The following is a 21,696-nucleotide window of genomic DNA, read 5'->3' on the forward strand; positions in this document are numbered from 1 at the left end:
CCCTTTGCTTTCCTACTCTCCCCCTGCCATAGGGAAGGGCTCTCACTGCCAATCTGGGGCAGCTGGTGACAGACAGAAACACAGTCAAACACAGAAAAAGGCAGCAGCAAACCTGGAGAGAAGGAAATACCTCTTGCTTCAGAAACGCCTCTGCTGAGGCAGTTTGTTTTCAGTGGAAGGAGGCAATTGTATTTCCACAGCGACTGCTTTGCTTGCGCGTTGCCTGTTCTTTCTCAAGGGGTAGTTTGTGACCATCACCCCAAGCTCCCTGTCAGTGGAGTCAAGCAGGGAGGAGCCCACAGACACCTCCTTTAGCATGAGTCTCTCTGCTAAACCTTTGCTAGGTTCAGCTCTAGCCAACACTTAACCTTCTTATAGAAAGAAATAGGCATAGGCGAGGAAAGAAGTTAATATTAACAGAGTTAATGTTCTTTATTATTAAAATTAAAGTAGTACTCTTATAAAACCAAACCCATCCTAGCAATTTGTCATGATTTTGCTACAATCTGTTTGGCCTGGCAGAACATCAAAGGAATTTTTTTTGAAACATCCCTAAGGTTTATTCCTTATGTATATGCCTATTTGAAGTGCAAACAGTCAAATGAAACAGAGGTTTCAGAATAGATTTGTGGAACTTTATCCTACTGGTTAAACAGTAATTTACTTACATTTATGTTAGGAGCATATTTGTAGCACCACAAGGGTCATGACAACTCACAGATATTTTATCAAAATGTTTTAAAATTATGGGAAACCTCTTAATATAATATATCCTAGAATGAATGTAAACTCACCTATGGCTTATCCATGCTTTCCCCTGATCCTTGAAATAGACTTTAATGTCTTTTATGTAATTAACAAATGGAATTTGCATTTCCTTGTAGAATCCCAAATGCCTCCTATCATCAAGAGAAAGGTTTTTAAGAATGTGGAGATTTTTCAAGACTGCATCTCTAGGCTGGGGCACAGCAATCTTGTAGTAAAAAGAGCCTCCTTCCCCTACCCACCACTATTCATCATGATTTGTGAATGCAGTTTCAAACAAACTTTGAGAAACCATATTTATAAATGGGCAGAATTCAGGAAAACTGCATTACATAGACTGGAATGTCAGCAGGAAAGAAATAGTGAAGATCACAATTTACACAAGCAAAACTTTTTTTTTTTGTCTCTGAGAGTTGCTGGCCTTCTGCTAAGTGTTTAGACAATTCAAGAAACTTTTATACCAAAGGATTAGTGTACTTCAGTAATGTAAGGAAATATAGAAATATTTCTCTTTCGTAACAATCATCTAATTATGAAAAAATAGCCAAACAGTGATGGATCAGGATTTATTACTAACCAGATAATCATCTCCCAAATTGACATTTGTAATCCAGACAGGAATTCATCTCAGCGACTCCCGCTGCCACATGCCACACGCTCTGTCAACAATATAGAGCAAATCTGTGCTGAAGGAAAGACACAACTTTGAATTAGTTATCTGTCTACACCAAACAATTTAAATTCTTGAGAAAAAAAATACACTGCTCCATCTTTAAGCACAGCTTTCATAGTATTTCACACAAATATAGCACTTATCCCAGCTTTCCCAAGTGAAATATGAGTCTCATTAAGCAGCTGCATCAAACTGCATTTAAAAATCTTGGCTAGGTCACAGAAATATTCAAAAGAAGAAAAAGAAGTAGGATTAATTTTCCCTAGGATTTGCAGTGATAAATAATCCTATGTTCTGAATTAAACTACTAACACAGCAGTATTTCACAAAACGGGGTGGTCCTGTTTACCCCATGAATGCATTCTAGCCGTGATGTTTTCAGACAGTATGTACAGCTGTAACATTTTTTATTGTAGTCAAGTGGATCCTTGTGCATTTTGAGATCATATGGAAAGAAGTTTCCATGAAGATCACTTTAAAAAAAGGACCTCTTAGAAGACCACAAGTCGAACCAAACTGAAAAAAAAAATAATGTAAAAGAATGAACATTATGGTCATCTTCAATAATCACTACTCTGGTTTATGTGAGCACACTAGAGAATTGCAGAATGCTGCACCCGAGGGAAATGGGAGCATCCAGGCTCATTTGCGAGGAGAGCGGCGCCGCGGCTACCCCGCAGAACAGTCAGAGGCCGACGGGCAGCGCGGGCTGAGGCCTGGCGTGCGGGGAGCGGCGCCGGCGAGGCCCGCACAGCAGCGCCCTTTGCTCGCTGGGGCTGTCCTGGCGCCTGGCGCATCACGGGCGCAGCCTGGCGAGCTCTGGCCCCGGAGCGTGTGGCCACGCTGCTCATAAACGCAAGCGGCGAGGGCGCCGGGGGCGGAGAGGCGCAGCGGGGCCTGCGGGATTCACGCGGCCGCTGCCCGTGCCCCTCTCGCCGCCGCCGGCCCGCGCGCCCCTCCCGTGGGGTCAGGGAGCGACGCGGAGACAGCCAGGGCGCGCGGGAGGACGGGGGAGCACCGAGTGCAGAGCCGCCCGAGCGCTAGAAAGCCGCCGCGCCGAGCCCTTCCCGCCGCTCCGTCTCGCTGGTTCCTGGGAAGCGCGGCCTCCTGATTGGCTGGGGGAATCCGCCCCGCCCTCCGCGCCGCTCTGCGGCTGTTCCGCGCGTCTCGGTGGTGCCGCCGCCTCCCGCGGCCGTGCAGGGAGTCTCGGTGGCGGCGCCGCCTTCCCCGCCGTCCCGGCCCGGCTCAGGGCCGTCTCTCCAGATGCCGCCTCGGCCCCGCGGCGCTCCGGTAACGCCAAGCCCCGGGCTGGGCCGCGCGGGCGCGGGGCAGCGGGCTTGGCTTCGCGCCTCGGCGCCGCTCCGTTGCCGTGTCGGGTGTGCGGGAAGGCTCTTCCCTAGCGCGGTTAGCTGTACTGTGCCGGCGGGAGGCATCTCTCGGTGTCCCCTCCCGCCCACCCCGAAGGACGCGGCGCAGCGCGGGTGCTGAGCGCCGCACCGAGCACCGTGCCCGGCACAGGGGACGGTCTCGCTGACACGGCGCGGTGCCGAGCGCGGCCTCGCTCCTTCGGCCCCGTTCCCCGAAGGCAACGGGGCAGGTGCTGATAGGCGGAGAGCGGGAACACGCACCCGGGCGCCTGCGGAAAGGTGTTTGAGTCGGAACACCCTGACCCGGCGGCACTGCAACGGGCACAGGGTGTCTGCCTCTCTTAATATCATTCTCCCACCCGCGTTCTGTTTCTGCCCAATACTGGTCCTAGTTGCCAAGCCCATCAAAACAGACTGAGGGGAAATGAGGGAGGATGTAAGTGTGTTGTTGTGTCTCTTCTTTCAGACCCAATTTCTGCTTGTCCCTTAAAAGCAAAAGTTTCTTGCTGCAATTGTTCTTATTTCACATTTCTGTCTCATTTCTAGTTTCTTTTCTTAAATGCAGTAAATACTGAGGCAGACTCAGTTGTCCTCTGCATATTGCATATACTTTGTCATGCTGATTGAGAGTCTTTTGTCATTTTTTTCCTACTAAGACAGTAAGAACAAATCTGCGTTCAGACTGTGAAGCTCATGTCTTTCTATGTGTTTCTGAGGTTATGCAGAGGTTGTATTTACTTGTCCTGCCATGAGAAAACACTGGTGTCTTCAGGCTTTCCCTGTTCTGCTCTCTGGATGTTGTAACCTTTGGTACAACAATTTTGAGTTTTGTTGAAATGTTGCGTACCAGACATGTCTTTGCAGGAATTTAAATGCTGGATTAAGGCATTAGCACCTCTGCAGATCTCCTTGAGACCTCCCTTTTGGGCTGCTGAAGTGGCTACGTTGGCTCAGCCGCTCGTGGGCTTGCAGGTGCTGTGGCAGTGGTCGGGTGAAGCAGCTGTGGCTGCAGAGTTGTGGGCTGTGGAAGCCTGTTTTGGCCGCAGTGTGGTTGTGAGCGACCACATAGGACACTGTTGCTGTAACGGTGAGGAGAAATCAGGAGGCAGGAGAACACCTGTGCCACTGAGGGGTAAAAGGTTTGTGGTGAGAGTTAGTGGTTATTTATTAGGCCAATCAACAGAGGGGGGAAAAAGTAGGGATGGCATGCAGAGAGGCTTTCAGGTATAAATCAGTACCCCCCCCCCCCCCACCTCAGGTCTGAAGACTGACTTGTGAGTCCCAAATCTCGTTGTTTTTCCCCTATTATTAGTGTTTTTTTTTTTTTTTCCTCATAGGCAGCCTAATACTAAATACCACCTCTTTCCAAGCCTTGCCTGTTTCTATCTGTAGACCCCCCAGTGCCCAGCACGCTGTTGCTGCTTCCCGCCGAGCGCCTGGCGCGTTTCCCAGCGCACTTCCAAGGCCCTTGTGGCGCATCCCGCCCGTGGCGGCCCAGCTCAATCCCTCCCGCCGGGGAATCCTCGCCCCTTCCCTTCACAGCCCTCCTCGCGCGGCCGTTAGTTCCCGCCCGCGGCCCCTGCGCGTGCGCGGGGGTGGGGGGGAAGGGGGTGTCCCGCGCATGCGCGGCGGCGGGCGGGGCTCGCGGGGCGCCGAGCGCCGGGGCGGCGGAGCCCGCCCGCCCGCCGCGGAGGGGCCCGGCCATGTTGAGCGGCGCCCTGCGGCTCCCGCCTCCGCGCACGCCCGGCCCGGCGACGCCCGCGGGCGCCAGCGGTGCAGGTGAGGGCGGCGGTGCGGCCCTGGGCTGCCCCAGAGCGCGCGGCCTGTGCGGCACCCGGGGCTGGCCTCGCCCCCGACTCCTGCGTGGAGGGGGGGTGGCTCTGCAGCTTGCGGGTGAAAAAGGCATTTTTAGCCAAATTCGGAGTATCCACATGCCCGCTGGCGCACAGCGGCGCAGGAGGTGTCCTAGGAAAGCATGCCCGAGTTGCCCAAGTTTGGAGAAGGAAAGTTCTTCTAAACTTCTCCTTTAAGCTGGCGTTTGCTTTTTCGTGAAATTGGGGAGAAAATGGGAATGCAAAACAGTGCCCGGCTGTCCAGGGAAGCAGGTGGCCCGCCTCCAGCACCTTCTCCTGCTTTTCTGTGATCCTCTTGGAGGGGAGTTTGCAAGAACTCTTTGAAATAGGTGTACTGAGGATAGGAATTTATTCTTGTTTTTATTTTATTGTTTTTATGCTGTATAACCAAACTTCTGCTGCAAGGCCTGTCTTCTCTGCTCACTTTAACTGCATTTTCTTTTCTCTTGTGCACCCTACATTGTATTTCATTCGTTCCTGGTGGTGATTTGACTGCTGCCAAATGGGATAATAATTGAATGAAATATTTTAAAGAACACACTTTCTTTATTTTTAAACATGTGTAAGGTCTGTATATTCTCACTGAGTTTTGAAGTAATTCTGTGTAGTGAGCAAACTGAAGGCATAGGTTGTGATTTTTTTTGTGTAAACTTTTATTTCCAGTGAAGCCTATTTCTGTGATATTTTATCATAAAATAGCACCAGGGAGGGGCAGAAAAGGGAATACCTCTTGAGTAATTTCTCTGGGCCATGCCAAATAGTTCACATGCTTCTAGAATGGGGGAGAATAATTAACAGACAAGATGCTGATGAGGAATTTCTCTCATGTCAAGAGTGTAGATTAGCTTGCCTGCTGCGGTGCCATTAAATAGCAGATGATAATAAGACATATTCTTAAACTACAGTAAGGGTGTAGTGATAAAATGGTTTTCTCTGGCTTCAGAATCCTGGGCAAAGAATTTCAGAACGAAAACAGTGGCGCCAGCTTGTTAAAACATGCAATATATTGGCAGGGCAAGGTTGTGAGCACGTTTGTGTGATATTTGAAACAGTCTGAGACTGTATTTCCTGGACAGGCTCCTTCTCTCAGCGTTGTGCTGTTTAATATGTTAATGACTTCTGTCCCACTCACGGAAATCTCGTTTGGGGACAAAAAAAGGAGTTCTGAAGGCTGGAACTAGGACTAACTTAATTTGCTTGGGGGAGGCATAGGTAGACATATATTTCTGAACAAATGTATATATATACACACACAGAAAAAAATAATTTTGTTATTATCATAAAGTACTGAAAATGTAAATATTCAAAATGTGTGTTTTTCCTTTTGCATATTGCATATATTTTCCTCTAACGTATACTGCACCTTGGCTAAACAAAAGATTGCAGAACAGTTTGAAAACCTCCTGAATTAATGCAGTGTATTAGATGGTTGCTACCAAGTCAGTGACTTTCATGCATCGTCAGGTCTGTTTAGCACACTTACTTCAGAACTCAGCCTTTTTAAAAATTCAATATATTCAATAGAAATAGGTATTTTATTGAGAAAGAAATGTGTCATAGTAATTCACGGTTGAATGTGCTGGAAATGGCTGATATGTAAGCATCAGTGTAGTGTTCGATTTTAGCAAATCTGTGGAGCAAGAAGGACCATCTAGCCAGTGTTACTGGAAAATCCTTTCTTAAGCTTTCATTTCCTTCTTGTTACCCGAGATGTGCAGTTTGAGCATTATGGATAGTTGTTGTTAGGTATGAGCAATATTATTTGCATCTTTTAATCACAGCCACTTATTCTCACATCAGAGGGAATATATGAAGGAAGAAGTGGAGGAGGGTGCTGAAGATGAGGCGACTGAATCGGAAGAAGACCCTGAATTTGATGAAGGAACTGGATGCCTTTCCAAAGGTTCCTGCCAGCTATGTAGAGACTTCAGCAAGCGGAGGCACAGGTAGGTCTGAGTTGTTGGTGTGATTCATGTTGGCTATTGACTCAGTTTAGCATGTTATTTTGGGGAACAGAAACTTCTATAGGAGGAGGATGGGCATCTGTGTGTTTGAAAATAGCCAGGGTTGGTATCTTGATTACTTTTATGGTCTAGCAGAGCTGGTCTCTTGTGCAGATGATGACACGTTATCTTCTGTTAGGCAGAGTTATGTTCATCTTAAGTGAGATTTTTGTCTGTAACAAGTAATGCTCCAATGTAAATGTGCACTGTAAACATGTCTGAACAATTCCAGGTGAAGTACACTGTGCTAAAACCAGACTAAAACTCCTTGTTTGTGGAGTCCCACTGAGTCCTACTCTTTTAATTGTACAAAGCTTCTGGATGAGACCCTTGGAAATGCAGACTGCATTCAGCACTATCCTTCCAATAGATGGAGATGAGAAGAAACTTGTCAAGAGGTGCCCAAGACCTGGCTGAATTTAGCACCAGGATGAAGAGCAGCTTTCCTGCTTTTTGGTTTCAAGATGCAGTAGACTGAGAGAATAAGGGAAGCTCTTTGAGGAACTAGACACTTTACTGCAGGATATGTGGTTTTATTGTCCTTAGTAGTCATTTGTATCTCAGTATCACAAGTTAGAGTTCTTTGCCCAGCTTATCCCAGTAGCATTATCAATAGCAATATAGGATTGTGTTCAAATTTCATAAGGGCATAGAATATAGTATTTCCTTATATATTTTCATTCAGAATTAAAGCATTAGGCTTCATTTTTGGCATGGTAGGGATGGAGACATGCTGAGATTCTCTTTTCAGGCTGTGTCTTAAAACTCCATTGCAAAAGAAAACTCAGACTCACAAACACACTGATTTTTGTACCTTTAGATTTTTGGCTTGTGCTCTCAACGGGCAAAGCCTTCACAAAAGGACTTCTGAAATTCTGAAGACACTTTTTCCAGCTCAAATTCACAAATACCGTTGTTTACCCAGAAAGCAGCAACTACTGTAGTTACTTTCTGGTAGCTTTTGGTCATGTGGCTCCAGCTGTCATGCTGCTTAGCTGGGGTGGGTCTGTCTTCCAGGGCTATAAGAGCGAATTGATAGCCAGAAAAGTTAACAACTGATCGGTGCATCTGCTTTCCTGGTATAATGCATTGAGATGAACACTATATAAATGATCATACACATATGGAAACCTTCAAGTGAATGCTTGGGCTTGAAATATTATTGTCTTGACCACATTCAGGGACTTCTCTTCTGATCCTATAGAAAGAATTCTAGCATTATTCCCCATACAAGTCTATATCAACAACAGTCTTGTTTTTCTCAAGTTGCCTTTCACAGAGTCTGTAGAAGTCAATGGAAGGCAGGTGGAAAGCAACTGTTGTAAATACGCTGTAAAAATCAGTACAGTGCTGCAAAGCTGAAGTTTTTTTCAACTCAAAGCCAAGATTTAATAAAAGGCGTATAGCAAGTGCCTCTGTACAACTCTGGCCCTAAGTGTGGTGGGATAATCTTCCCTTCACACATACAACTTTGCAAGCATGTTAAACAGGCTGCTTTGGAGATCCACAGGACACATCTAGCGTTAGAATATACCATTTAACTTTCCTAATGATCATTTCAATTTGGTTCCTTATTTCCTCACCTGTTGGTAGAATGGATAGCTACTCATTTCGTATCTCTAGAGTTTTTTTTTTTCAAATACTGGGTTTGGCAGTTCTGACTGTGTTGCTGCGTACAAGTAACATAATAAGGGCTGCTTTGTAACCAAACAGTGAATATAATGCATATTGTTTGTTTGCTGTTTTCTTGTCTCTGAGACTATATATATTTTTTTCGTTGTTGTTTAAAAAAAAATCTCAGATTATTGAGATGTAGAGACTTGAAGGGATTTCAAGATGGAGTTATTCCTTCCTTGATGTTTGAAACTAGAACAAAGTTCGTCTAGACTTTCTACAGAATTTGTCTGCATTTTGTTTTATATGTTCAGGAAAATCTAACCTGTTCTTAAAGCCGCCATGATGGGGATTTCACAGCCTCTCCATCAGTCCAATATCTGACTGTGTTTAATATAAAAAAGACTTTTCTTGATATAAAGAGATTTCTTGAAGTAGTCTCAAACTGATTTAACGAGAGTGAATGGGGTTTTACTTTTATCTAAGCTTTTTCTAACCGAATAGAAGCTCTTAACTGAATACTGGAAACAGCAACAAACTTGACCTTTACCGTATGAGAGGTCTTGTTTTGATTCTTGAGAGCTAATCTTTCACTTCTTTAATGAAATGTCATGTCTTTGCTACTGGGTAGCATAATTTCAGGGAATTGTTATGAATAAAATAGGTGGGAAATTCACATTATTCTGTTGTTTCAGTATTTGGAAAAGGGAGGCAGTACTGATGAAGCTCCCATTGTCTTGCCTGCTCTCTCCTACCAAGACCTCATTGTGCCTGGCAAGAAGGTCTGATAAATTGTGCACAGCTGCTCTAAAGTCAATGGTACTTGAAGAATTAGTACTTTTTTTTGCCCTCCTATGTAAAAGCAAATGCTGTAGATATGAGAACTTGTCTATAAGAGCAGCCTATGGATTTATAAATGAATTAAAAATAACAGTATTTTACCAGTTATACTCAGTTGCTGGAATGTTATTTTTTTTCTCCTGCTCACATGTATTTTTGTTTTTTCTGCCCCTTCAGTTTCTCTAATAGCATTTACAACTATAGCTTTCTTGACTATAATGGAGTTTATGGTGTATCGGGACACATGGATGAAATATGAATATGAAGTAGACAAGGATTTTACTAGGTAATTTTTGCTTATTGAAATTCCTTTGAAAGTTTGTTGTTTGCGTTTCAGGAAGGAGTAGATTTTAAATGTTCTATGAGTTGCAAGCAGTTTATGTCTGGAATTGAAAATGAAGTAGTAAAGGAGCTTAACTTCTCTTTTGTTGGCTGATCTGTGTAAGGCCAGTTACACATGGATCCTCTAGAAGTTAATGGAGATACTGTATACTGAGCATCTCTAAATATCACACTTCAGTGTGATAAGCTCTTCAAAAACTCTGGGTAGCTAGGTGCTATGGTAACAAGCTACATATACGTATATTAATTGGCCGTCGTGTATACTAGAAATACTAAAAATTCCTGTGACGAAAAAAATACAGAATATGAGAAATTTGAGGGAAAAGTATCACAATAACAAGCTTGTGAGAAGACTTTTAAAATAAGTGGTGCAAGTGAAAACAGCAGTCTTTATTATATGGCAGTGTTTTCTGGGAACTGAATTCAGCTGTTTCTCTGCCTGATCCTGAATATCTCTTCTGTTTCTGAGGATTCTGATTGGGAAATAGACTGGGCCGTCTTCAGGACATAAGAAGAGGAAGGTGCTCAGATATTTATAGTTTGAGATTTGTAACTACTTTGCTGTCCTGATCCACTGAATTATGTGGAATTTAGTGCAGTGTTATAACTGCAAGAAAAACTACATGTGAAATATTACTGAAAACTGTGTGCTCTTAAAAAGAGGCACCAAACTTTCATCCGTTTTAAATGGTTCGTGTTTTTATCTGTTGGTGTAAATTTTGTCCTTCAAATGTATTCCTGCAAATAACCTGAAAATGTTAGTGAACGTGATATGTTTCATGTTATTTATGGCCTTTTTGCATTTTTTCCTTTCCAGTAAATTAAGAATCAATATTGATATTACAGTTGCAATGAGGTGTCAATGTAAGTATTCCACCAGGGAAAGGTTTTTAAGAGTATTTTGACAGTGACTCTTTTTTCTGATTTTGCTAACATGATTTTTATATCTCTGTTGAAAGAATAAAATGGATGTGAGATTTGGGGGAGGAGGGGCGTAAAAAAAAAAAAAAAAAAAGTATTTATGCTGTCCTGTATACATCTTCCAGAACTTTAGTTTACCTGTCAGCTTCTCTCTAGCTTGAATATACTAAAAGTCTGTGGTGAGACACAAGTGATCCCCAGGCCAGAATTTATCACAATCATGAATTTAGTAAATATTAATTTGGTCTGCTGCTTAACGGTATGTGAACCCTCAAGTAATTTCATTCTCTGGATGAACATATGGGTGCTTCCCATTTAAAGGGAACACTTCTTTTGACAAAATTTAGTAAGGAACCGTTATTTGTATACACAGTTTCAGTTCCTCATGAGAGACCCAGTGAGTGAATACTCCTTTTATCGGGCATGAAAGCAAAGCTTAAAGAAGTTCTTTTTTGACTGTATTAAACCTTGAATTAATTGTACAGCACTTACATTTGTCTCAGGAGTTTTAATTCACATTCTCTTCATTTAAGATTTATATCTTTAAATACTCTTCTACTTAGCATGAAAAAGTTTGGAAATTCTATTGTTAATTATGAGAAATGAATAATACTTCACCTGTTTTGATGAGCGTTGGTTTAGATTCAGTGCTTGTAGAACAGGTGAATTATTTAACTGCACATAACAGATCATAGAAATCTTGCATATTGATGGATCAAATAACACCCTGAAACTGTTATGTCCATTAACTAGTAGAATTTTTTGCCTTGTAACTGCACAGCAGTCAACGATATTTTGAATTTGATTCTACGTATTGAAAAGTAATATTCTGGGATTTTGAAGATGTGTGTTTCTCTCCTTCTCCCCCATCTTTTTTTTTTTTTAATGTTAATGTACTTGTTCCCAGACTTGTTTCTCTGCAAGGGCTCTGTTAGCAGGGAAAATAGATTTTGCCACGCTAATTTATTTTGAAAGTTTACTTCTGGGTTTAAAAAATGCTCTGGTATTTGATTTCAATATAATGTTCTTCGGGATCATCTATGTGCCTCTGAATACTTGTTTCCCTATTTGAAATAGATGTGGGAGCTGATGTTCTGGATTTAGCAGAAACAATGGTTGCCTCTGCAGATGGGCTAATCTATGAACCAGTAAGTTTATTTCACCCCTTTTAAATAAAGGAGATTGCTCTTTACTTGGTGTAATGCACTGCTGGGTTGGTTTGCTTGATGGTATTTTTTTTCCCTGCATTTGGGCTACACAGAATATCTCCAAGTTTTATTTTTCTTTATCACAAACTAAAGCCTGTGGATATATAAGCCTGTGCTTGTCAAGTAATACCATATGCTTTGAAATAATTATACCAAAAGAAAATACTTCATTGTTTGTAGAAAGCAGAGATGCAAGTTTGACCATAGTATCTGAACCTTATTGAGAAATAATTCTTTCTAGTTCACCCCCACACATACCTCTTCCTACCCTCATCGGTTGTATGTGTTAGTGAGGAGGTGGGGAAGGAGCTTGTTTATTTGCTCTTCTTTGCAACATTTCCTCTTTTCTTCTGAACCTTTGTTCCTGCCATGCTGTTGCTGCTGAATATTCCCACTTGCCCTAATGATTATAATCTTAGAAGAAGCTCCATGGAGTTACTCTTTTTTGGCTATAGCTCTGGGTAGGTTTGAGCATTCATTGTGATTCAGTGAACTATTTTAGAGAACACCAGTGTTAACTGATTTGACACACAGTGTTTCTGGTGATAATCTTGTGCTGACTGGAGCATAAGTGGTCTGGTAGCTGGAGTTACAGGAATGTTTAATGAGAGGTGACCCTGGTGTTGAACAAGCTGCTCCTGGGCACTTGTCTCGAGGATTGCTCCTCTGTTCTTTGCATTATGGCTGTGCATTAAAACCATGTATATAAATTGCACCACTCAAAATTAAATTGCCACTCACTGCTTCTTCCAGTCCATATTTAAAGATTATCCACTCCACAGGTAAAGATTAGAAAGGGACAAACTGCTAATCTAAGTTACAAAAGCTTTAGGAAAAGATACTGCAATTATAAATGTAAACAAGTGGGGAAAAAATGAGAAGTGATGAGAAATTTACGTTCATTTAACACTGAGTGTATTATCTGAAGTTTGAAGGCCTTTCCTAGACTTGACTGTGTGGTACTAAGTGTGATGTTGTTTATAAACCCTTGATTCTCCTCTGAGTTTCACAGATGGGACCAGGGTGCTTCCTGGCAGTGTGTTTTATCAGACGTGTTATTTTGTTTCAGGTAGTATTTGATCTCAGCCCCCAACAGAAAGAGTGGCAGAGGTAATGTGACTCTAAAGCACTTATATGCCTATAGTTTGGACAGTTGTTTGTTTGCATTTATTTGTACTGGAAGTGGCCTTAAGGTGCTCCAGAGTTGCATGGCAGAGCTGTGGCTTGGGTTTGGCAGCCCCTGCTTTTAATTTGAGTGCAAACCATTGTGAAGAAATTAATTCACTTTACATTTCTCATCACTTGAGATCTCTGCGATGAATAAATTATCTCACTGTAAGTTTTTTTACTAAAATGCTACTTTCTTAGGCTTTTGTAGTTAAGTGGTACTAACATATATGGGACTTGCTTTAAACTTTGTGCACAATAACATTTTTTCTCACTTTATAAATCTGTTTTATTTGCTGTCATAAGATGAATCTTCAACTGATAAATATATTATTTGAACTGTTTAAACTCTTGAAACATTTATTAAAAAAAAAAAAAAAGAAGAAAGAATGCCCATATGCTTTTTGTGAGGCCTGTAGAGTGCCCTTATAGCTGTGTTTGATAAGAGTTCCTGCGTTGCGTTTGGACTCCCTTGTGCAATGTCATGCCCTGGTGAGCCAGGAGATGTGTACACAGACTCATGAACAGCAGCTTCTAGTTCTAGACAAGTATTAGGTCACTCAGCTTTTAACTGGGCGTTTGAATGAGTGACAAGTTAGCTTGACATCTAAATCTCACAGCTGCGCAGTGGTAGCAAACCATGACAGCCCAATGTAAAAAGAAGACACTTTCAATCTTCTTTTTCATGCAACTCTGTGAACTGGTTGTTGGTTAAATTGTGTGTTTGATCTGTATTCTTGATAGCCCTGTAACAAAACCTGAAGCTTATTTGGCAGTCTGCATGGTTGTAGCATTTTTGTAACATCTATCCTGAACCCAAGAGCTTGAGTTACATTTACATTCATTTATTTTTAAATGGTATAAAATATTCTCCATGTTCCAACAATGCTTCTAATTCGGACGTGAATTTTTGTCAACTTTGGTATTTAAAGCCTGTAACTGTACCTGATAATTAATTGTCAAGCTATCTTCTCTTTCACAGTTAAATACTTTTATACTTTTCTCTAATCTTTAGGATGTTGCAGTTAATTCAGAATAGGCTGCAGGAGGAACACTCTCTTCAAGATGTGATATTCAAAAGTGCTTTTAAAAGTGCTTCGACGGCACTGCCACCACGGTAAGAAGGGGCTGGGTCATCTCCCCTGCGTTGCCCTGTTTAGACTTAGCATTTTGTTATGGTGGGGTTTTTTGATTTGTTTTCGTTCCTGTAAAGGTTATTTAAAAAAAAAAAAAAAAAAAAAGCTTTTTCATTGCTTCTGATATCCATGATCCTAAATTCTTATCTTAAAGCTTCACTTGCTTTTTTGTGGATGTTGGAAAAGCCATGACATTTCTGAATTAGATTTTTATCAATTGATAAATTTGAGCTGCTAACATATTTCTGAATGGAAAGGTTACTTTTAGGTTAACAAATATTATTTTGGTCTGTATTTGTGTGATGCTTATACATAACATATTTTCTATTAGTTAATCAGGTGATGTACAGTTTAAAATACTATTTTAACCAGCTCTTGTTTTATAGAAGCCTTCTGGCATTTCCAACCTGGTTTATAGTCTTGCTTGTTTTAAATTCTGACCAACTATTTATTCTTGAGGCATGCTTAATATTTTCTTTTTTCTCTCAAGAACAGTTATGGAAATCTGTTGTAATTTTTCTAGTAATGGTCTATTTGAATATTCAGATGTCGAAAGTTAGTTTTGTAGCTCAGCTCTCTACACAAGTATGAACAAAAGCTTAGGGATTTCACCAAACCTGGGACAAACTTTCTATTTGTTCTTATCCCTTCTACCCTCTCTTTAATTCAAAGAGATTATGATGAGGAGAGGTGGATGGTAATGCTCTACCTTTATGCCTGGAAAAAGAAATGTAGTTCTACTTCTGTTAGTGAATATTTTCTACGTGTATTTCCTTTTTGTTTCCATGCAGGGAAGATAATTCATTACAGTCACCAGATGCATGCAGAATTCATGGTCATCTCTATGTTAATAAAGTGGCAGGGAATTTCCATATAACTGTGGGCAAGTATGTTCTGTTCAATTCCTGGAAATAATAAAAGTCATTAGTAGCAAAAGTATATACATGCATGTACTATGTAATGCTCTTTATTTATTTATCTTCCCAAACATGTGGTTAGTATTATTTTGCAGTTTCTCCTCTTTGTGAGTTTTTAAAATTGAAATATTTCTTCTTGCATGCAGTGTAGTTGTAATGCATTCCAGTGTTATGAGATGAAAACCCTTGAAAATTGGTCATTTGTAAGTGTATCATGTGCCACAGACTGCTTGTACTTGTTCCATTCCTTGGGCTTGTCCAAACTATCCTCCTTTCTGTTGGAACAGAGTTAACTATCATGTCTAAGGTGTAGATAATCTCTTCTCACTGTTGAGATATCATAGTTTTAGAACCATATTTGAGGCCATAAATGCTAGATTGCCTTGATTTGAGATACTTTGTTATGCTTCTACAATGGTGTTGGTCTGTATACACAGCCTACAAATTTGTATTGTTTTTTTCTATGTGCTGTCCAAACCTGCTGTCCTCGTTTGCCTTCCTGCCATCTGTTGCCATCAACGTATTTTATCAGACAGCATGATGAGCAACAATGTATCTCAGACATCAGAGATTTTAGCATCTACTCTGTGTTCTCCAGTTTATCCCCATATGATTCCACACACAGCTGTCTGTGTGGACAGTTCTCTGATATTCCTTTTCTCTGAGCTTACACCACCTCTCCTTTTTGTCCCTACGTGTCCAGCTTCTTGAGCAATTTTCAGACCTGATTAGTTCAACCTTACCTCTGTGTCCCCATCTCTTCTGTGCTCCCACCTCTAAGATCTGCAGTGCTCAATAATCTCTTGGCTTCTCTCTGTTTCCTTTTGCTCATCTTTGTGCTTCTCCTGAACATGTTGCCCTTTCTCTTCTGGCATTTTTGGGGAGGATGATGTAGCTGACCTTCTGATTATGGTGACTCCTGTGTAACTTATTGTAGCCCCCTCTTGATTGATGGTGTTTTTCTCCACCTTACATTTGTCCAAAACTTGCATGTGTTTTTTTTTAAGAATTTATCTTGAGTCGAGTGAGGAAGCTTTCTTACATTATTGGCTTGGGGGGAATGAAGAATGTGCGACACTGTTTTACTTTTGCACAGACTGTTTGTCATCTTTTTTATTTATTTATTTTTCTCTTGCTGTTGCCAGCCTCTGGATTGTAATTTCTGTGCAGGACTGTAAACAAGTTGCCAGACCTGAAGTTAATTTGCTTAGTCACACAGCAAGTACAAAGTGTAGAGCAAATATAATGGAGTTTACATTAATCACTTGGGCAGTTTTGCAGCTTTTCTTATTGGAGACCTTAATAGCTTTTTTTTTTTTTTTAAATTTCTCAAAGTCTCCTGGTTTCACATGTTTTTGGCATTATTAAAAATGCAAAATGCTGGTTTTATGTAAGAAGTTTTTCATGAGTCTGTCTCCACATCACTTAGGCTGTTTATACTTGGCAGTAATAAAAATGTAATGATTGTTTACATATAAAAATATTTGGCGAAATAAATGGGGAAACTTCCACCTAGTCCTCTTTAGAAAAACTGTGTCTTTCTGTGTGGCTGCGCTAAAGAAATGTTTCCTAAAGCATTTCCCTCTCTTCAGGGCAATACCGCACCCGCGAGGCCACGCACACCTGGCAGCCCTCGTGAGCCACGAGTGTAAGTTCTTCTAGCACCTTCCTGTCAACTGCGGCTGTTGCTTTGAGCTGGCTCTCTTCCCCTTTGAATGCTACTGTAGGTCGAACTTCAGCTGCAGAGATATTCTAGCTGGACACCGTTGCAAAAGATGGTGGAGAATATTTTGGGGAGTGTTAGAACTCAGCAGAGAGAACCATTTTTATGCATCAAACACTATCAGTATCTTTCCGTCACTTCTGTGGTAATGATAACGATACAGAGCAATCTCAGATGTATTTTGCCATTATACGGGTACCATGTGACATTCGCATTTTTCAGTCTATAGTATTCACCTTCAAAAGGTTTCAAATATCCAACTTGTGTCCTTAGAAACTTTATTTTTTTTGACTGAGTCTACATACTATATCTGTATTGCTGCAGTCCTTGATATGAGGGTGGGTTACTGTGAAGGAGAGATTGGTGTTCAGTTGGTTAAACTTGCAAATGTCTGCAGATAAATTTACATTAACATAAGTTTATAATATTGTTGAACATAAATATGTCTTTGCAAAATCGTAAATCTTTGTATTTGCAAAATTTTATGTTTCGTTTAAAAACTTTATTTCATTCCTCTGTATTGTCTTTCAGCCTACAACTTCTCTCACAGAATAGATCATTTGTCGTTCGGAGAACTTATTCCAGGAATTATTAACCCTTTGGATGGAACAGAAAAAATTGCCTCAGATCGTAAGTGTTGTATTTTATGTTATATAGTGTTCCATATATTACCATTAAAATATTGTTATGTTTCACAAATGCTGTGGTTTACAAATAGCTTGTTACAATAAATTTGGTAGTGGACAGTGAATTGTTCTCCTACCTACATGACAGCTTACATGGACAGTTTCTTTTATTATAGAATTAAAAAAAAAATAAAAATAAAATAAACTCTGTCTTAAAAGGGAGATTCACAGATTCCATTTAGATCTCATAAAACAACAACAACAAAAAAACCTAGTGAATTGACTACAAATCTAACATTCACGTTCTAGGCCTGGCTCTGGGTTGCCACTTCCTCACGTGTTGCGAGGGCTGCATGAAGTGTTTGTAGTTGCTCTGCTTCCTCCTGTATAAATAAAGGTCTATAGGAACCCACCTCACATAGATCCCTGTGCCTCCCCCCTGACTTTCAAAAGCTGCATTTTCTACAGACCCTTCAAAAGCTACTGCTCTTTCAAAGACCGTTGGTCTGTTGGATGTTCCAGCCAGGATGCAACCGAAATGTTTACATATTCAACCCTGATTTTGTGTATTTGAAATAAATTGCTTCAGTTTATTTGTTCTCTTAGGTGTTCAATGAAGAGGGAGTAATCATAAATGCAAAAATGTGCTGATTGCTTTAGAAGAATTTCCTAGAAGTCAGTGTAAAATCAAGGGAAAAACGGTAGCCAGTTTAGAAGGGCTTCCAGAGTTGTCCACCCACTTCAGTGGCTGGAATCTAATAGAGCCATTGTCCCTGGCAAGAATCTGTCTGCAAATTTCATTTTAAACGCGGAGTAGTCTGACATCAGGGGACGTTTTTATTACACGAGTAAAGTGTAAATCTCTGAGTATAAATGTGAAAAATGTGGTCTTGCCTATGGAACCTGTTCTTGCAGGTGATGCTGAAGTGGGCATGGCAGTGCTGGAACTCCCTGAAGAATGTTTCTAGTGTGAAAGCTCAGCTGTTGTAACTTTATTTTAAGTGGTATTCGTTTGACTTCTTTGCACATACGTGTTGGATGGTCTTTTTACCCTGTGCTTAATTCTACAGTGAGAGTTGTTTTTTTTCAGACAACCAGATGTTCCAGTACTTTATCACAGTTGTGCCAACCAAACTCCATACATACAAAATTTCAGCAGAAACTCATCAGTTTTCAGTGACAGAAAGGGTGAGTAGAAATAAGAAAATAATGCAGAGAAAAATCTGGTAGTGCTCTTAGCAAAATCTCAGGTTTGAAAAAATTGTACCTTGCCTCTGAAAACCCCTCAAGCATGGGCAGAGACCCCTTAGAATATCCCAGTGCACCAGATTTGTTTGCAAACAGTGTAATACTCCTAGAAAAATAGCTGTGCTTGGTGACACACACTAACTTCTCGTATTGGTGTCTAGCACCTGTAAATCTGGGGTCCGACAGTAAAACTGATAATAGTATCCAGTCAGTATTGCTGCTCCAGATGCTAATGGGGTGTGTGGGGGGGAAATCCAGATGTTTTAGGCTTGTAATGCTGAGTGTAGAGCACAAATGTTTAATTTGTTTCTGCTCCTTATCCACTTCAGAAACAAAACAAAAAGCCCAGCTCACTTGGTGGTGGAGGCGAGAATATTGGAGAAACTAACCACACAGAAAAGCTCCCTCCCCCCCGCCCCCCGTCTTGTTTTGCCTTTGCTGTACCACCGCCTTTAATATCTAGGTTGGGGTTGGGCTAGAATTAGCACATCTTGGCTTGGAGAGGCTTTTAATTGTGCCTCTGTAAAGGAAGAGCGTAGTTATTGCAGTGTAGGACTTTTTTTTTTTTTTAAGTACAGATTTACAGCAGCCAAATTCTCTACTTGGGGGTCTTTTTGTTTCTTTTGGAAGTTATCAGCCACAGCTTTCTTGATGCTCCCTGTTCTTCCCTTGATGGCTAATTCAGATAAAGCAGCTGTTTGTCAACACACCTATTAAAATTGTTTTCCTTGGGATTGCTATGATGCAAGTAATCTGTGTTTTTCCCTTCTCTCCCATCTTCCTCCCAGGAAAGGGTAATTAACCATGCAGCTGGCAGCCATGGAGTATCAGGAATATTCATGAAATACGACATCAGCTCCCTTATGGTGACAGTGACAGAGGAACACATGCCTTTTTGGCAGTTTTTAGTGAGGCTTTGTGGCATTATTGGGGGGATTTTTTCAACTACAGGTAACTGTCGATACTTTAGATAATTCTTTCTCTTGATACTTCCTTTTATTCTAATGTCAGTTTCTCATTGTTTACATGGTGGTTTATTGCACCATTTCATGTTTCAGTAATTGGATAATTTTGCTGTCATCTTCCTGTAAGTGTTATGGTCTTCTGACAAATGAAATTTTGTTTGCTGATGCAGGAATTTTACATGGCTTTGGAAGATTTGTAGCAGAAGTTATTTTTTGCCGTTTCAGACTGGGCTCTTACAGATCTACATCAGTAAGAAAAACTACATTTTATAAGTATTAAATAAGCAGTACAGCTTCCTGAGGATGGTGATAAGATTTTAGGGAGTAGTTGTCGCAACCTAAGGACTCGGTCCCAGTGCAGTTTGATACTTGAAATAACTCACACACATGTGTGAGTGCAGAGATTAAGCAGCTTTTAAAACCAGTCAGGAAATCTTAACACATTAGGAAGAGAACCTAACATATAGGAGAGGAAGACAGGACGCCTCTCTAAGAAGCTTCAGGCCAAACAGTGAAAACGCCAAGTAGTCTTTACCTTGCCTTCTGTTAGGTGTTACAGAATTGCTCCTCCAGCAAGCGCTTGGCTTTATTTTCTCTCTTAATTTTTTTTCTATGAAATGCTTTTAAGGTTTCTGTTCATCCCTTCAATTTTGGGTGAGCTTTGCCAGCAGACAGCGCTAAGTGAGCGGGGGAGAGGAGGGAGGGCAGGTACTTGTGTAACTGCTGTCTGGGAGACGAAAGCCTTATAGCAAAGGTGGAAGAATAAGGAAGGGTTTGAGGGAGAGGAGGAGTGGGAGTCACTTCCTGAAAGAGCCCTGGGTGACACTTGATTTTTGCCTGACCAGGTCCCGCTGCCGGATGGCCACATGAGCAACCACTTACCTCCAACTCCAGCCAACAGCAGCGGCCACTAGCGCCTCCAAGGAAAACTCTCTGCTTCCTGCCTGACAAAGAAGACATTTTTTTATAATAAAGAGAACATTGTGCAATATGTTGAGACAGTGCTGATGGGCAGCAAAACAAATCAAGCCTCTACAAAAGAAAAAAAAAAAAAGAAAAACCCAAGAAACTGATTTGTGTAACTGTTTGTTTTAAGTGCACATGGCATTGGTAGGAGGTCCTCAGCCTGGTGAGATGGAGGTGGACCTTCTGCTGGAGATGAAGGGAGCAGAACACAGTGTTTATGGTCGAGCTGAGTATCTGAGGGCTGTGAGCCACTGCAGCGGCTGCTCCGTGGGGCTGTTTTTACCCAGGAAGGTGTCAGATCCCATGGGAACAAGGAGTGGATGTGTGGGAGGGCCCACAGCAGGCAAGGCGGCAGGAACTAATAAAGCTGCTCTTTCCTCTTGGAGGTACCGAGTGAGGCCAGGGCTGGCCTCGTGCCCTTCCTTGTGAGGGGAGATAAGCACCAGTGTGTTCTGACACAGGGAGAGATTTGGGAAAATCCTGGAAAAGAGGCGAGGGAGAACAGGGAGCAAAATGGAGCCCAAGCCCGGATGTTGGTTGCAGCAGTGGCCTCCTGAGTCCCAGTGCTGCCTGGAGGAAATGCAGGCAGGAGGTCCCCTAGCCCGGGCCACCGGGGCAGGAGCTGATCCCTGCAGGGAGACCCAGTCACTTCATTACAGCCAGGTGATGTGGGGACTGTCAGTCGTTGCTGTTCATGAAGGTTTTTGTAAAAATAAAAGAGCAATATTGGTTTTATATTGTAAATATGCTACTGAGAATGAGTGCTATAAATACAGAAGGTGCTTGGAGAACCTGAGGAACGTCCTTTTACCGCTGAACTACTCGTGCACAGCAGTGGTTAAGCAGTTACTCCACCATGGTCAAAATTCTAAAACGTATGATTTCCTCTCAACAAAACTGATTTAATTATAAATGTGTGTGAATATATATATATATAGAGAGAGAGGGGAAGATAATGCTGACTCTGGCCTTATTCACCATGGAAAAATAAAGGTTTCTGTGGCATTGTCAGATCTTGCGCACTTCTGTTAATACTCTCTGCGAGGCTCTTGGGCCTCGGTGCTAAGCACAGTGGAAGGGAAGTAGCAGGTTTGCTGTGAACAGCAAAGAGCTTCCTGGCCTGAGGTGAAATGCAGTGAAGTAAAGTGTGGGAAAGGGGGAATGGCCTTTTTTGGCTTGGCTAGTGAGAAAGAGCGGAGTTGAAAGAAGCTGGGTCCTTGTGGCTGGTAGGTTTGGTGTTTTTCTATTACACGGTCTGTGTCCTCCTTCTCTCTGTCCCCCTCCTTTTTAACGCTGATTAAATCAAGCAACTTGAAAAACTCTTTTTTTCTTTTTTTTGTCTAAGTGAGCAAGAAAATCAGA

General features: G+C 41.6%; 1 protein-coding gene across 3 annotated transcripts; it reads left to right on the forward strand.

Moving 5' to 3' along the window:
- Nucleotides 1–2,672: 2,672 nt before the first annotated feature.
- On the forward strand, nucleotides 2,673–20,357 carry ERGIC2 (ERGIC and golgi 2). Of its 3 annotated transcripts, none has more exons than XM_088533216.1 (14): nucleotides 2,673–2,728; nucleotides 6,459–6,604; nucleotides 9,293–9,401; nucleotides 10,275–10,321; nucleotides 11,456–11,526; nucleotides 12,656–12,696; nucleotides 13,769–13,870; nucleotides 14,681–14,776; nucleotides 16,399–16,454; nucleotides 17,061–17,159; nucleotides 18,246–18,343; nucleotides 19,192–19,354; nucleotides 19,539–19,618; nucleotides 20,214–20,357. In XM_088533216.1, the coding sequence occupies exons 2-14, from the start codon at nucleotides 6,499–6,501 to the stop codon at nucleotides 20,280–20,282; spliced, it is 1,137 nt and encodes a 378-aa protein (XP_088389342.1). In that variant the 5' UTR covers nucleotides 2,673–2,728; nucleotides 6,459–6,498; the 3' UTR covers nucleotides 20,283–20,357. The 3 variants fall into 3 exon arrangements, 2 of the variants coding, with proteins under 2 accessions (XP_088389342.1, XP_088389341.1); XM_088533215.1 differs by lacking the exon at nucleotides 2,673–2,728 and adding an exon at nucleotides 4,441–4,584; XR_015913856.1 differs by lacking the exons at nucleotides 2,673–2,728; nucleotides 19,192–19,354 and adding an exon at nucleotides 4,441–4,584.
- Nucleotides 20,358–21,696: the final 1,339 nt, after the last annotated feature.

Source organism: Tinamus guttatus, unplaced genomic scaffold, assembly GCF_059628265.1.
Source record: "Tinamus guttatus ecotype Peru unplaced genomic scaffold, ASM5962826v1 Tinamus_guttatus_pri_ptg000489l, whole genome shotgun sequence".
NCBI lineage: Eukaryota > Metazoa > Chordata > Aves > Tinamiformes > Tinamidae > Tinamus > Tinamus guttatus.